Source organism: Monopterus albus, unplaced genomic scaffold, assembly GCF_001952655.1.
Source record: "Monopterus albus unplaced genomic scaffold, M_albus_1.0 scaffold144.1, whole genome shotgun sequence".
NCBI lineage: Eukaryota > Metazoa > Chordata > Actinopteri > Synbranchiformes > Synbranchidae > Monopterus > Monopterus albus.
The window spans coordinates 596,627-612,887 of NW_018128024.1; the positions used below are offsets into that span (position 1 = coordinate 596,627).

A 16,261-nucleotide genomic window follows, 5' to 3' on the forward strand; every position below is an offset into this window, starting at 1 on the left:
GCTCCCCTCTCCCGTTTCGTCGCTGGGCTCTTCTCCATTTGTCTCCTTTCCTCTGTCCATTTCCTCCCATCCTGTTTACTCCTATGCCTCCTGCTTTCCTCATTTCCTCCTCTCATCTCTTTTTGCTTTCCTCCCGTTTTTCTCGTGTTTTACCTTCCCTCTCTGTACTGTTAGATTTAGTATTAGAGGAGTTTTGATGAATGTTAGCCTTAGTCAAATTTTGGTCTCAAGGCTTTTTCAGTTGTGTCATTGAAAACTAAAGTACACCTGTTGCCGTATTTGTTATGCACAGTTACCGTGGTTATGGGTGTTCTTCTGTCTATTGTTCATGGATGTAAAGGAAAACTGGATACTGGATTATGACTGTTCATTCCTCTGAAAGCTGTTCAGTGGCAGATAATTCAAAAAATCCTTCATGCTTCCAGATTCCAGCCATCAAACTACCTGGACGTTCCATATGCAACCGCATTTTTGAACCCATAGTGCACTTGTGTAAAACCAAGACTCCCACCCATCGGGCCAACTGACTTCCAGTTGGCTCCACGCACACATGAATATGATAAATTAAATATCCTATGGTTCCACTAGACAGATTCCAAATGAATCAGATCATAAAAATAGTAATTTCACAGGGTTTGTGACACTCAGACAAAATTATTCATCATTGTACAGCTGCTCCTTTTCCAGTGACTTCAGTGATTCTTTTTGGCCCAGTGTGCATCACGTGATGAATGTGGACGTTACGGTTTGGCCCCTATGCCAAATTTGCTTCACAGCCCAACGCTGTTTCCTGGGGGCTTGGTTTGTTACAACGTTATTGAAAAGCATTGTTTTCTTGTTGACGCACAAAGCATTTTTCAATAAGGCTTCTTCCCCAGGAATAGCAGTTTTAGGGTGTTTCCCAAGTCTCTTGAATTATCGTTCCTTGGTCCTCAATCCTCACTTGATGTCTTTATGGTGGACTGACAATTGAGGAGTCCTCTCCCCTCACATGTTTTCTTTAGATCTTATGTGAGCAGGACTAAGATGCAAAGAAAAGGTCCAAGTCAGGGAAACAAAGGTGCTTATAAGAGAAACACCCACTGATTTCTCCCTCTCTCCCCACATTTTGTCTCCTCTTTCTCTTCATCCCCTCAGATTTCCTTCCCTCCTCCTGTTCCCTTTTCCCTTGTCTTCTCTTCTATCCCCTACTTTCCAACTCCTTGTTTCCTCCTCTCTCCTGTTCTCTCTGTTCCTCTTCTCCTCTCCTCTTCCCCTATGTCCTATCCTCCTGCTTCCTTTCCCTCGTATCTCTTCTCTACTCCCCTTCTCTTCTGTCCTTTCCTAATGTTTCTTCTGTAATCTCTCCTGCTGTTTCCTCCCCTCTCTTATCTCCTCTTCCTCCAGTCCTCTCTTCTCCCTTCTTCTCTTTTTCATATCTCCTGTGCCTTCTCTCAGCTCCTTTAGTCTTTCCTCCACTCCTTTCTTCTCTCCTCTCCACCTCTCTCCTTGTGCATGTTTGTCTCTGAGCAGTGCCATGGAAAAGAAAAATGCTTCTCCTCAAATGCCAGAACAGATCAGCTCTTAGCACTCAGTCCACTGCACACTGACAAAGAAAAGGGGGGAGGTGGGTGGGGGTGTGTCGGAGATGAGGGTGAGGAAGAGGGTGAGAAAGAGAGGAAATGAGGGAGAAAGGCAGGTTGGATGTAGGGAGATAAAGAGAAAGGAAGTGAAGGAGAGAGGTTAAAGGGTGATTTATGACAGGTGTGTGTGTGTGTGTGTGTGTGTGCGTGTGTGTGTGTGTGTGTGTGTGTGTGTGTGAGACTGCGTGAATCCGGGTTTATGTTTGAATAATTCAACGGGAATCCAGGTTTCTCTGCTGGAGAATCACACACACCTCTAACACACAATTACAGGCAAGTATGCACAGAAACACATCAGGTGTTTAGCCATGTGCCTGACTGCGTTTGTATTATTAAGAGAATGCTAATGTGCAGTCTGGCAGGTGAGAGGCTGAAGTGGTTGGTTGCGTTGTCAGAATGTCACAATTTGATGTAGAGTTGAAGGAAGTGGGCAGCACGGTGGCACAGTGGTTAGCGCCGTTGCCTCACAGCGTTAAGGTTCCAGGTTCGGGCCCCACCTTGGACCTTTCTGTGTGGAGTTTCCATGTTCTCCCCGTGCTTGTGTGGGTTCTCTCCGGGTACTCTGGCTTCCTCCCACAGTCCAAAGACATGCAGCTTAGGTTGATTGGTGTCTCTAAATTGCCCATAGGAGTGCATGTGCGTGTGTGTGGTTGTTTGTCTATGTGTTATCCCTGCGATGGATTGGCGACCTGTCCAGGGTGTACCCCGCCTTCGCCCGATTGCCGGCCGGGATTGGTTCCGGTCCCACCTGTGACCCCACTCAGGGATTAAGCGGTAGAAAATGAATGAATGAGTTGAAGGAAGTGAAGCAGTGACAGGAGCAAGTAAAAGTGTGGGACCACTTTCTGATAAGACACAATTTATAATAAGCTGCAGTTAACTGCTTTATTGATGGTTAAACGTGCATTAACTGTGATTTTACACACTGTTCGATATCTAAAGTTTAAATGGGACAGATGTGGTGTCTCTCTGCTATACTACCCCATTTTGTTGTTATTCCAGCTTCTCTATCGTGTGTTCTTAAAATCAGGTCTGTAAACTAGTTGCTCATGCCATTCAACAAAGGTTATACAAAGTCCATTTCAGGTAGTCATTTCACACAGACACCCACAAAGGAGCTCCTGTTTGCTAAAAGTCCAAAACTGTGGCTGCCAGACCAGAGAGGTCATGTTCATTTGCACAGAGAGAGTGGAATAAAAAAGCAGCAACAACCAGGGTAAACATCAGTTTGGCTTTTTGAGGTGGAGAGCATTAACAGCAGCTAAAGGACTCAAATTTGATTCAGAAGTGGTGTCCTTCCTTCTGGATGCATTAGCATCTAAAGCTAATGTGTTTAGCAGGCACCTGTGACTCAGGAGGTAGAGCGGGTCCTCCTCTAACTCTAGGGTTGGCGGTTTGATCCCCTGCTACCCCAGTCAACCTCTAGTTGCTCTCGGTGATGTCACCGGTATGAATGTGTGAGCATTTGTGTGTGTGCGGATGAGTGAGTGGGAAATAGTGTAAAGTGTTTCGATGTGTAGAAAAGCACCGTATAGGATCATTAGAAAGATCATTTGTTTTGGTAATATTAGTGACATTTAGTTATCGACTTTGATTGGGTGGCAGTATTAGCTAATGTCTTTTGAAATCTATATTGATTCTATTGATTTGGATGTAGGTTATTTAAATAGCTTGAGGATAATGCTGCCACTGTTCTTGTTACTGTCAACACATCTCATGAAAATAAAACTACAAACTCCAGGCTTTCTGTAACACATAGCCTCAAACCCATTCATTCCTACTGTGGACCTAAATCTTTTCAAATAGATCACAAATGTCTAGTTTCATTTTTGAAGGCTTGGTAATTTCCTAAAACAGCTGGTAGTTTTTAGCAAAAGTCACTCAAACAAGAAGAAATAGTCCCTCTCCTGGGGACTATTTTCAGCCACAGATTAATACAAACATTTGTGCTCTAGTGAGAATTTACAGCAGCAGGATGATGTTGAATTGACTCAAAATAAACCACAGAGCTCAAGTTTATTACTCATCAGCCAGTATAACAGTGTGGTGCACTGATACGTTTTTAATAGATTCTGAATGAAACAGTTTAGACACGGAGATGTTGACTGTCTGGTACAATACTTTAAAGAAGATGACATTAAAAATCTACTGCCTGATCACATAAGTAAGACATATTCCTAAATCATATGGTACAGTGTCCTTATCATTAGTCCTGCTGAGATGCACTTTATCTCAGAGACTGTAGAACATCCTTATCATATATGTACTCTATCTATTTTATTTTGTAGCAAGCAACTAAGTAATTTATACAATGTTTCAGCCACTATCAGCAATCAGGAACTACAATAACCATGTTTTGCCACAGCCGGTAGTCTCTAATGGACTCAGATATTCCAATTACATGACTTAAATTCAGCAGAAAACCAGCAGAAATATGAAGCGATGATCCAGCATGTCCTCTACCAACACATTTAAACATAGCACCTGTGAATCATAGATAACAATACTATTATTAATTCTATCAGATGCACCAGGCCCATTCAAACTGGCTTCCCCAGATTTCCTTTTACACATTTTCAAATGTGCATCCATATTGCCCAGTATGCCCAGCTAATCCAGTTCAATATAATCAATAGCAAATGTCAGTCCATGGCTTTTTATCTTTAATTAGTCCAGAGTTGTAACTAAGACTGAGATACTAGCTCATCGTTGTGTGGTGGAAAATTCTGTTAATAAAACCTCACAAACAATCCTTTGTTGATTTTATTCACACTTGCAAGTTGGCACACAGTCATCAGCAATAATTGCTTCGGACTGAAAGCAGCTCTCTCTGCCTCAGTCTCCTATTATACATGAAGCATACAGTATGTGGAGCAAAAGCAGACATATCTTGTTGTTCCTAGAAAGACACACATTATTCCCGATAAACTCAATATCTGTGAAATTGGAGCTCAGCCACACATGTGGGAACATTAGGTCACATCAGGTCATGGTAACTTTGCTTGTTAGCAGAACAGCACACAAATATAACTACAGTACACAGGGGAAACCCAAGACATGACGATAAGCCGAGCTCAACGGGATCTATCAAGGACGTGTCTGGATTCACCAACATTTAATGAGCCTATGCATCATTAGTGAACCAAAAACACTAACATAAGAATCGGTTTATGAAAAGCGCTGCCCTTTGGCATGAATTAAACCTAATAAAGAGTTGTGTTTCACTTTCATTTTTGTCAAACACAAAGTCACAGAACAGTCCTGGAAGTGACTGGCAAGCAAGACACAGGCAGACCAAGAGATGCACTGCCCAGCTAGGTTAGCAGGACATCAACTTAACCTTACTGCTGAGATCAGAGTTGAAGAGGGGACAACAGACGTTTACCTGACTGACACCAGGGGGAGGCGGGGCCTTGTTTAAATTGCAGGGCGTGAGTGTAAAGGGCCAGCTGGATTGTAAGCTTACTGTGACCTTGAGTTGAGTCACTCTGACATATGTGTGCAATCGTCTGAAAACTGATAGAGAAAAAACACGTCAGTGCTGGCATTAGTTTTAGGCTACATGTTACACTGAAACTCCTGACTGCATAAAGACAGGCAAAGTCAGAGGTGATGGGAACTGGACCTCAGAACATCTCTGCTAATGAGAACCCTTGAGAAACCCCCTCCCCTCCAGTGAGGTTTGGGAATCTGCTGTGTTGCACTGGAGGTTGCTGTACTTGTTGGTACTCTCCATATTAAGATTGATGGGTTTCAAATTAAATGCAACCGATATGATTTCATGTCAACTAAATTCTAAAATAGCTTCAATTTGAAGGAGATGTTCCTAAATAATACCATAGTAAACCATGCCTGATGATTGACAGCCTGTGAGAATGGCACATTCAGGGGTTGCCACGGTAACCAGGGCTCAGTTTGCAGTGTTGTGCCTGAAATTATCATAAAAAATTATAAACCCTAATCTAAGGACACCATCAGAGAAATATTATGGTAATTATCTTTACCAGCTCCTGTCAGATAAGGGAAATTTTTAAGCAACAAATTTAGGTAAGTGATATAATCAGGCAGAGTGTTATGACTGCAACCTGCCAGTTTTACTGTGAAACTATGCCCAGACTTCCAGGTAAAAGAAAGATAATTTATAAAGAAAAAGATCTGCCGTTGGGGCAGGCCCTCTGCGAGTCTGGTGATGACAAAGATATCGACCAGGGTGGGGGAGATATCCAGATTAATCTAAGATCGACAGGGGAACCCACATGTATACACAGACACACACAGACACACACACATGCAGGGTAATGATGTCAGCTGCAGGGTGTAAACAGAAACCGCAGAGCTACCAATCAGCACATGCTCATTTAGCAAATTACAAAGAAAATTAGAGTGTGAGAGCAGGATGAAGGGATGTAGTGCAGATAGAGCTGCAGAGAGAGCGAGAAGCTTTTGCCCAGATTACAGAACAGCCACAGATTACGGCCTGTGGATTATGAGGGTTTGACCAGCAACAACTAAATAAATAAATAAACAGAGGCAGAGAGACAAACAAGTTGCTTTCTGTGTGTCCTTTTCAGAGAGTGTGTGTATTGTTTATGAGAATGCTTGTGTGCTACTTCCTGTTGTGTGGTGTGTTCATCTTTGTGACATTTCTGTTAAAGATCAAGGTTATCAAATATGAACAACATGTACACTTATATAATTACAGGGACAGATGTACTTAATGTATAAATTCAAGCATGCTGTAAATCCACACACACAGTCGCACATATCTGCGAGCTAGATCACATTTTCTGATGACGCTGTTGCTGTTCTGTCTTCGAGGTTCACATTCAGACCATGGACTCAGATTTTATTCTTTGGTTTGAAAACAACTTCCTGGATTTAAATATATCTAAATCCAAGGAGCTCTTTATTTGTTTTAGATTCAACAGACATGTAGTCAAAGCATGCACTGTACATAATAAAAGTGTGGAAATACTTAGGATTACTCCCCTTTGGTTCTTTACCTTGTCTCGTCTCCTTGACCCCTATTTTGCTCCAACGATAGAAATGCTACAAGGCAGAGGGTTGTTGTAGAGTGCTCACAAGCATAAAAGTGTGGCTGTCAACTCAACCTGCAGGGAGGGACATATTCAGTATACAGTATGTACAAGGACAGAATACATTAATCACTGAATTATGAATATAAATGTGGACTGTTTTTGTCATGAGCTTGTTGCTCCTCCACTTCTCCTCACCCACATTTCACGTCTTTCCTTCGTATGTTTCAGAGCTTCTTGGGGCAGCGAAACGCGTGAACGTCAACATCCAGGATGCAGATGGGTGAGGGACTCCTGCCATCACCACACATCATTATCTTACATTTTTCAGCTATACAAAATATAAACGTCTTGTGTAGTTGTGGGACACAGTGTTGAAGGTATACTGCGGGTCATGACCTCCCAGCGGATCCCAGTGTAATCAATATTACTTTTCTCCTTGCTTTTGCCAAGAGTGCCTAAAGAGCACTTCCTTTTCTGTAATTGTGGTTTTTATTGTCCAGAGCTGTTAGGATAGAAGAGGGTCAAAAACAGCAGCAAATACAAATAGTTCCAAACAGCCGGGATATAGCATCAAATTTCTACTTTTGATCTCTAACTCTAAAATGTCACAAGTATAATTATTGCTATTGATGTTTTAGAACACAGCAGCCAAGTAAGTGTAACACGGTGGCACTGCTGCTAATATTTGGAACAATTTAACGTTCCCAGGATCCGCCATTACTGTAAAAAATGGTCCTTATAGTGCCAATGGAGATGTCGTCACTCTCCTTCTTAATCCACTCTGTTGTAGTCTAAAAACTGACAGGTTGGTTCTGGCATTCATAAAATATAATGGATAAGCCACTAAAATGCTTCAAATAGAACAATGAATGGAAACAGCCCCTGTTTTTGTTAGACTACTTACAGCTCACGTACACTAAATAAGGCCAAAAGCACTGCCTCACTTTAATGGGTCACAACTCAAAGAAAGTTGGGACCTACTGGTGACTGTCCATCAACCAGAAATTTAAGATTTATGAGACAAGAAACACCCACAAAACTTAAGTAACCCTGAAGAGAACCCCAAACACCTATAAATTCAAGAGGTTTTGTTCTCTAGTTGACCCATGAAATGACAAGAAAAAAGAAATTCTCCATTTTGATCATATTTTATAAATAAACTATCAATCATATGACTATACACATTATAAGCCTGCTAGATCAGTCTTTGAGACATGTAGCCAGCTGAAGAGCCCAAATCTAAAGACTATAATTACCTTAGAGGAGAGCTGACATTCTCAGCTCTTAATTTGCTCAGAAATGTTTCTTTATCATCTCTGATTGTAAAACTATGGAGTTTATTTAGACCCATGATTGGTTTGACATTGTTTTCCATTTGGTTCCACTGGATAACAACTGTCTTTTTATTATGTTGATTGGAACCAGATAACCAGACTTTACTCCATGTGTAATGATGATTCTTTGACCCCAGGGCCCAGCGCTTGTATTCACCAGAGCTCCATTACACACACACACATACATGCTGTGCTTTCATTCCTTGTGGGGACTTTACATTGACCTACGTTCATTTCCTGTAGACCTATCCTAACCTTAACCATAACCGCTACTTACCTAACACCTAACCTCAGCCTAACCTTAAGCCATGTTGCCACCCTAAAATTCAGTAATTTGTGGCCGAGTCCCCACAATGTGAGTGTGTTAACAGCTTTTGGTCCTCATAATGTAAGTAATACAAATGCACACACACAGAGACATGCTGCGTGTATGTTCACCTCGGGGGTAGGGAGATTGCTTATTAATGGAAGTAGGTCATTTGCCCCCTCCCGTCACTCACACAGAGCTAAGGGGCGGAGCTGCTCTACGCTGAAGATTATTTCAGCAAAGTTATACTCTGGTTTTACACAACATGTTTGAATATGTGTATTTTTATACATAATCTGCATTTGTGTGCGTGTGAAGGTTGTCGCCACTGCACTATGCTGCTCTGAGTGGTAACAAGGAGCTGATCTCTCTGCTGTTGGAGGCCCAGGCAGCAGTGGATATTAAAGACCATAAAGGTAACAATACACAGACCTTCACAGAATACTGTTGTCCTTACTACTCAATGTGTTACTGTCACTAAACAACCACAAAACACACAAGGCTGGCTAGAAAACCAAACAGTAAGAAAAAAATTCTGGCTTTCCCTGCAGGACCAGTAACACCCTCATATGTAATAAAAGGTGAGCTTGTTGGAAATGCAATAAAATTTGTGTAGTAGTAGCGCGTGTTTATGAGAAGCGACAGATTTGTGTGCACAGCAAACAACAGACAATGAGAGGGATGTCTGCGGGACAGAGAGCCAAGCAGAGCAGCCCAGATCTCCCCTCTTTTCACAGAAAACATATCCTTCCTATGCTGGCAGATTACAGAAGAAGAAGAAATCTCAGGGCAGATGGGAGGCATAATCTCTCCAGGATGTAGACCTACTGTCAGGCCCCCACCTCCCCAGTGGGTCTCTCTTTGATGGAGGTGGCGGGAAGCCTCAGTCATTCCTCCAGTACCTAACTAAACCTCATGGTTCAGAGCAGTGCTCACATTATGTTACATAATGCACCAATTTAAGGGTCAGTATTATATATGTCTGTAACCAATACTCTTAAATTAATACCGGATCAATTTACTGCATGTACGTGAAAGAGGTTGCTTGTAGTGACAAACCCACAGCGAATCATCACCCGACTCTGCAGTTCAGCTCATTATTTACAGAAGCTGTCTGTGCACATCTTTTGTTTTGATTCTAATTCACTGTCGCTTCAAGGCGCTTTACATAAGACATAACAGACATTAAGATATCAGGCAATATAAAAGGACATAAATAGGATTTAAAACTAGTTAAATAAATTCAGATTTATTTCTATAGCACCAAATCACAACAAAAGTCATCTCAGGACACTTTACAAAGTAAGGTCTAGACCTTACTGTTATCAATATTATTACATAGGGAAAACCCAACAAATCCCCCTTGAGCAAGCACTTGGCGACAGTGGGGAGGAAAAACTCCCTTTAACGGAAGAAACCTCCGACAGACCCCGGCTCTTGGTGGGCGGGAAAAACAGTAATGGATATGTGTTATTTCCTTGTCCCATCTGAGCTCTGATACTTGACCTGCTCTCTGTCGTCAGTTCAATTACAGCCTTATCTTTTGGCTTCTGTAATGTAAAATATCACTGTATGGAGGCTGTCAGTAACATACTGATACTGCTAGGTAGGATCAATAAAGTACCTACCTACCAACAGCAGTATAGTGTTCTATCTGCGGTTTGCAGTTCAGTATGGCTAGGAATTATTTTAGCATCGTCATTGCTCTACCAAGGTGACAGGAGTACTTCACACAGTCACAGCGGGTGACTAGCTTTAGTTCTGTGCAAGTAACACATTTAAGGGGATTTCCAAAATCAGAGATCCAGTTTAGTTGGGAATACCAAGTGAGACTTTCATTATTGTTATTGGAGCAAAAATGTTGATCATGACTTCATCATTGCTCTTCATTAATCTGAGGGTGTAGTGTTCTTTGCATAGTCTTTCATGATCACCAGTGCCTGCCAAACAAAATACTGTTCCTGCACACAGGTTCAAATGGGACATATGAATCACATTATCTCAACAACTGAGCTCTCAGAGTTTTAGGATCGACTATCCCACTGACCAGTGGAAAAGAAATGAGCAAATGAGCTCACATCACCTACAGCAATCTTTGAAAATAACCTCTTGAACTGAAGCTCTGTCTACTACAACAAGTCATTCCTAAGTTCTCCTCCTGTCTTCAGAGAAGTCAAACTCTTTCTTTCTGGGTGAAGTCTTCCCTTCTCTGTCCCAGTTATCAAAACAATTTCTAACATGTCTTCAAGGCTGCCTGAAGGTCATTTGCATCATATCTTCTAATATATATCTCCTGTAACTCCTGCAGCTGCTGTGCCTCTTGATGCTGCCAGCATCTTGCCCTCTGTCTGAAAGCAGTTATTTTTGGATGTCCCACAAGTATGAGGCCTGGACAAATAGTACTACTAGGGTCACAGAGGGTTACAAGCATGTCAACCACAATAAGATGCATTGCATGTCCAGGAGGGACACTGAGATTCTGTGTTGCTATAGTAAGATAGTACAGAAATATTCACTGTAACTAAAATTGTCATTTTCAATTAATCTGCTTGTTGTTGTTTATTTATTGTATTTTATAAATAGTCAGCAAAAGTTTCCTTCAAAAATGTCTTGTTTTAGTCCAACCAACAGTCTAAAGCCCAAAGATATTTAGCTTACTAACATGGAAAATACACATTTGAGAAGCTGGAACCAAATCAAATCAAATCAAATCAGATTTTATTTGTATAGTGCCAAATCACAACAAAAGTCATCTCAGGACACTTTACAAAGTAAGGTCTAGACCTTACTGTTATCAATATTATTACATAGGAAAAACCCAACAAATCCCCCTTGAGCAAGCACTTGGTGACTGTGGGGAGGAAAAACTCCCTTTAACGGAAGAAACCTCCGACAGACCCCGGCTCTTGGTGGGCGGCCTTCTGCCTCGACCGGTTGGGGTGAGTGGATAGAGGAGAAACAAAAGATGAAAAGCAACGAGATACAACAATCAAACACTGATCAGGTCGATGTGGCTGGTGACTGCTCGTCAGAGACGTAGAGCTCCAGGGCCAGGGCAACCTGCAGAAAGGTACAGGGAGAGAGAGAGGACACACACAGTTAGTGATGTGTAGTGGTGGCATATAGAAGCATAGAGAGAGAGTAAAGGAGAGTAGAGAAAGCAGCAGCCTAGGTCTATAGCAGCATAACTAAGGGAAGGCTCAGGGTCACCTGATCCAGCCCTAACTATAAGCTTTATCCAAAAGGAAAGTCATAAGTCTACACTTAAAGGTAGAGAGGGTGTCCGCCTCCCGAACTGAGACTGGGAATTGGTTCCATAGGAGAGGAGCTTTATAGCTAAAGGCTCTGCCAATATTGTGCAGGTGAAAGAAAGCAGTTCTAGAGACTTGGTTTATGTGTGATTTAAAGGACATATCCTGGTCAAAAATTACTCCAAGGTTCCTCACAGTAGTACTGGAGGTGAGAGCTATGTCGTTTAAAGTAACTATATGATTAGATAGCAGATTTCTAACATTTTCAGGCCCAAGCACAATAACTTCAGTTTTGTCAGAGTTTAGAAGTAAGACGTTACAGGTCATCCAGGCCCTTATGTCTTTAAGACAATTGTGCAGGTGAAAGAAGGCAGATCTAGAGACTTGGATTTTGTGTGATTTAAAGGACATATTCTGATCAACGATGACTCCAAGGTTCCTCACAGTAGTACTGGAGGCAAGAGCTATGTCATCTAAAGTAACTATATGATTAGACAGCAGATTTCTAAGGTTTTCAGGCCCAAGCACAATAACTTCAGTTTTGTCAGAGTTTAGAAGTAAGAAGTTGCAGGTCATCCAGGCCAGTGAATTTTAAACAATGAATCATTTGTCAATCTGTCAATAAATTTATTGTTTTGGCTCTAATTTCTACATCTATATTTTCAGTTCCAGTGGATTAACTTAGGTTTCAATTAGTTCTTACTGGAATAAAGGTGGGCAGCACGGTGGCGCAGTGGTTAGCGCAGTTGCCTCACAGCAAGAAGGTTCCGGGTTCGGGCCCCACCTGGGACCTTTCTGTGTGGAGTTTGCATGTTCTCCCTGTGCTTGTGTGGGTTCTCTCCGGGTACTCCGGCTTCCTCCCACAGTCCAAAGACATGCAGCTTAGGTTGATTGGTGTCTCTAAATTGCCCATAGGAGTGCATGTGTGGTTGTTCGTCTATGTGTTAGCCCTGCGATGGATTGGCGACCTGTCCAGGGTGTACCCCGCCTTCGCCCGATTGCCGGCCGAGATTGGCTCCGGCCCCCCCCTCGTGACCCCGCAAGGGCCTAAACGGTAGAGAATGAATGGAATAAAGGCACACTGGAGTAAATTAGTGATGAGAACAGTTGAGTCCAGTGATTTTTCTGTAAATTGTGCTGAGAACGTCAGAGGTCTTTTTATTTGCAGGATGTTCAATGGCAAACAGATCTGCTTGCAAAAAGAAAACAATACCTAAGTGTGTCCTTTTGCATGTATTCATGTGTCTTTAATATTCTTATATTTTGTACGTGTCCATGTGTATGTGCTTTTATGTCTCTATTTTACTGTGCTGTCATTTTTGGGTGTGTGTTTTTGCATGTATGCGGTGTGTGTGTGTGTTTTGTGTAGGGATGCGTCCTCTGCATTATGCTGCATGGCAGGGAAAGACTGAACCTATGAAGATGCTGCTGAAGGCCGGCTCGTCAGTCAACGGACAGTCAGATGAAGGACAGATCCCTCTCCACCTTTCAGCTCAGCATGGACATTATGATGGGGTAACTGCATGTGTGTGCTGTAGGGATTTTGTTTTTGTGAGGTGTGTCTATCTGTTATGTTTGCTTGATGGTGCATGCATGATTTGTGGCTGTCACAAGCCAGGACATTCAGAAGATTTGTGTGTGTGTATGTGTGTGTTTGTTCCTACAGTCAGAGATGTTGCTACAACACCAATCCAACCCATGTATCTCAGACTCAGATGGGAAAACACCATTGGACCTTGCCTGTGAATTTGGACGTGTCGGAGTGAGTAGATTTCACTGAAACCAGTCACACACCCACCAACAGATGTTTGAACTTTTATCTACATTTATTTCACAAGAAAAGCCTCAGTGAGATTAAAAATGTGTTTTTCAAGAGTGCCCGGGCCCAGATGGAGAGTGGGACCAGTGTGTTACAGACAAACTACATGAAACAAAATACAGTATGCCGCAAAATCCAGATTACACAGAAATGTGATTACAATGATGATGAATTGAATTTCTAATACAAGTCATATAAAACAATATGTTCTTGAAACAATTTAATTTGTAGCATAATTTTATAATCCTAAAGATTTCAATCCTGGTTCATTTGGTCATTGTGATTGCATGGTTGAGTCCATAAAGCCATGAGCAGTGGTGGACTCCACAGAGAAAACTACTATAGAGTACCATAGTAGGGAGTCCTAAAACCCGGAACCAGTTTTATAGTCGAGTCATGAGTCCCCAGTGTTTGTGTACTAGTCTGAGTCACCAAAGTGTAGTATGAGCCGAGGCCATGTCACCTAAGAACTCACCTATGGCCATAAACTTTGGACCATAACTGAAAGAATAAGATCGCGGATACAAGCGGCAGAAATGAGTTTCCTCCAGAGAGTGGCTGGGCGCACCCTTAGGGATAGGGTGAGGAGCTCAGTCACTTGTGAGGAGCTCAGAGTAGAACCAGTTGAGGTGGCTCTGGCACCTGTTTAGGGTGCCCCCTGGACGCCTCCCTGGGGAGGTATTCTGGGCATGCCCCTCCAGGAGAAGGCCTCTGAGCAGACCCAGGACACATTGGAGAGACTGTGTCTCCTGGCTGGCCTGGGAACGCCTTGGGGTTCCTCCTGAGGAGCTAGAGCAGGTGTGTGGGGGAAGGGAAGTCTGGGAGGCTCTGCTCAGACTACTGCCCCCACGACCCGGTCTCGGATAAAGCGAACGAAGATGGATGGACGGACAGTTCCCTCACCCCAAAGTCAGAGGGCTTTTTAAATGGGTTTTTGGTTAGGTGCCTGAAATACGGTCTGTGGTTAACACAGAGCCGATACATTTTCATGTTTTGTTCTATAAAGATACATGAGTATATAAATACCCCACTTGTGATTTTTTTAATACGTGCCATAAAAAGGCTGTTGCTAACTAGTGATGTTAATATTCCCTGGACTTTGAGAACTGTTCATAAGAATTTGTCCATGTTATTGGTGGTTGCACAACTTAGACAGTCTGACTGTTGTAGGTGGTCCAGCTCCTGCTCAGCAGTAACATGTGTGCAGCCATGCTGGAGCCGAAACCCTCCGACCCCAATGGAGTGTCACCTCTGCACCTCGCTGCCAAGAACGGACATATTGAAGTCATACGGTCTGAAAAACCTCTCCTTTCAATCTGCTTCTCTCAGTTTGTGCCTGTCTGCATATCTGTCCAGCTGACTGCTTGATGTAATGGACATATATGGTCTAAACATTTGTTACAATCTAAAAAACATGCCAGTCCACATAGTTGTTATCTTTCTAAAATGCTTTTACAGACACTTTTGTTGACTTGCATTCATGTAGAGAATTTTACAGTGTTTTTTGTATGAAAAACGTTGTTATTCATTTGTATTATTTTATATAAGCACTTTTATTAAACAATTTTATATAATCAAAAGTTACAATTATTATTATCTTGTGCTGCAGGTTGCTGATTCAGGCTGGTATAGATATCAACAGACAGTCGGAGTCTGGCACAGCCCTACATCAGGCTGCCCTCTGTGGGAAGACAGAGGTAGTACGCCTGCTGCTGGACGTAAGTCTGACTGCCTGTCTGCCTTTCTATCTGTCTGTCCCTGTGTCAATTTAACATGTTTACATAAGCAGCTGTTGTTAAAGCTGCCCCCATCTCCACACCTGAGCAAGTTTACACCTCGGCATTTGTCATTCATTCCCACTGAGCCGTGTGAAGACGCCTGTGGGTTATGTTAGCTTGTTACAAAAAACTGTAGCTCACATCCTACCTGTCATGCAATATACAAACCAGCTTTGCGTTCTTGTCACCTTCAGATGACTATGGATTCAGCTTTTGAGTAGGAATTGCTTTCAGTGTTCTCATCATTGCTGCTGTATTTCACTTATGTTATTGCTGAGGCATCACATACTGACAGAAAACCATGCAGGCATATACACACGGCCAAACTGACACCAAATACACAGTACATCCCTACTATGAACTCAACGTGACACAGTTTCACATAGCAACTTAAATCGTGTTTCTCCTGCGCTTTCATCCAGAGCGGCATCAGTGCAGGGGTGAGAAACACTCTGAGCCAAACTGCCCTGGACATCGTTAACCAGTTCACCACCACACAGGCCAGCCGGGAGATTAAACAGCTGCTGAGAGGTGAGTATGAGTCCACACAGACACATAGTTACACATGTTTATGTACAATTCCTTGCAGCTGTGGGCAGTACTATAAAATATGTCTGATGCAGTAATAACTATGAGTGTTAGAATCACTGCTTTCAAAACATTAATTCAAACTGTTTGTTATGAAAAGCTGATAGTGTTCTGTGTATGAGATAGTCGAGTGTTCAGATTGATCATTAATAGCTTTCTCCTGAATGCAGACTATTTTCATCACCACCAAACGTTAACCTTTCTTTATACTAAAGGCTACTTTATTATTGAACTGCATACATGTAAAAATCAGTTTTCAGTGGTAAACGACAGAAATGTTCATTGTGTGTCTGAATGAAGTGATTGCTATGAGCATGTGCACATTTAACATAGTGGCACAGTGTAGTGTCTTTGTGCCTACAATGTGATCTAACCTGAGGTGGATCTGTTTATTTTGTTTCCGTTTCCTTGTATTGTGTCTTGTAGATGCTTCGGCTGCTATGCAGGTGCGGGCACTGAAGGATTACTGCAACAACTACGACCTAACCAGCCTCAACATCAAAGCTGGAGATATTATCACGGT

At 42.3% G+C, this 16,261-nt stretch overlaps 1 protein-coding gene across 1 annotated transcript in view; it reads left to right on the top strand.

The window, feature by feature from the left end:
• Positions 1-16,261, top strand: part of LOC109968222 (caskin-1-like) — a 30,630-nt gene that overhangs the window by 1,489 nt on the left and 12,880 nt on the right. Inside the window, exons 2-9 of the mRNA XM_020614324.1 lie at positions 6,890-6,941; positions 8,621-8,718; positions 12,923-13,068; positions 13,220-13,315; positions 14,543-14,664; positions 14,982-15,090; positions 15,573-15,681; positions 16,165-16,259. Of these exons, the coding sequence (XP_020469980.1) occupies positions 6,890-6,941; positions 8,621-8,718; positions 12,923-13,068; positions 13,220-13,315; positions 14,543-14,664; positions 14,982-15,090; positions 15,573-15,681; positions 16,165-16,259 (827 nt within the window). The remainder of the gene's footprint in view (positions 1-6,889; positions 6,942-8,620; positions 8,719-12,922; positions 13,069-13,219; positions 13,316-14,542; positions 14,665-14,981; positions 15,091-15,572; positions 15,682-16,164; positions 16,260-16,261) is intronic.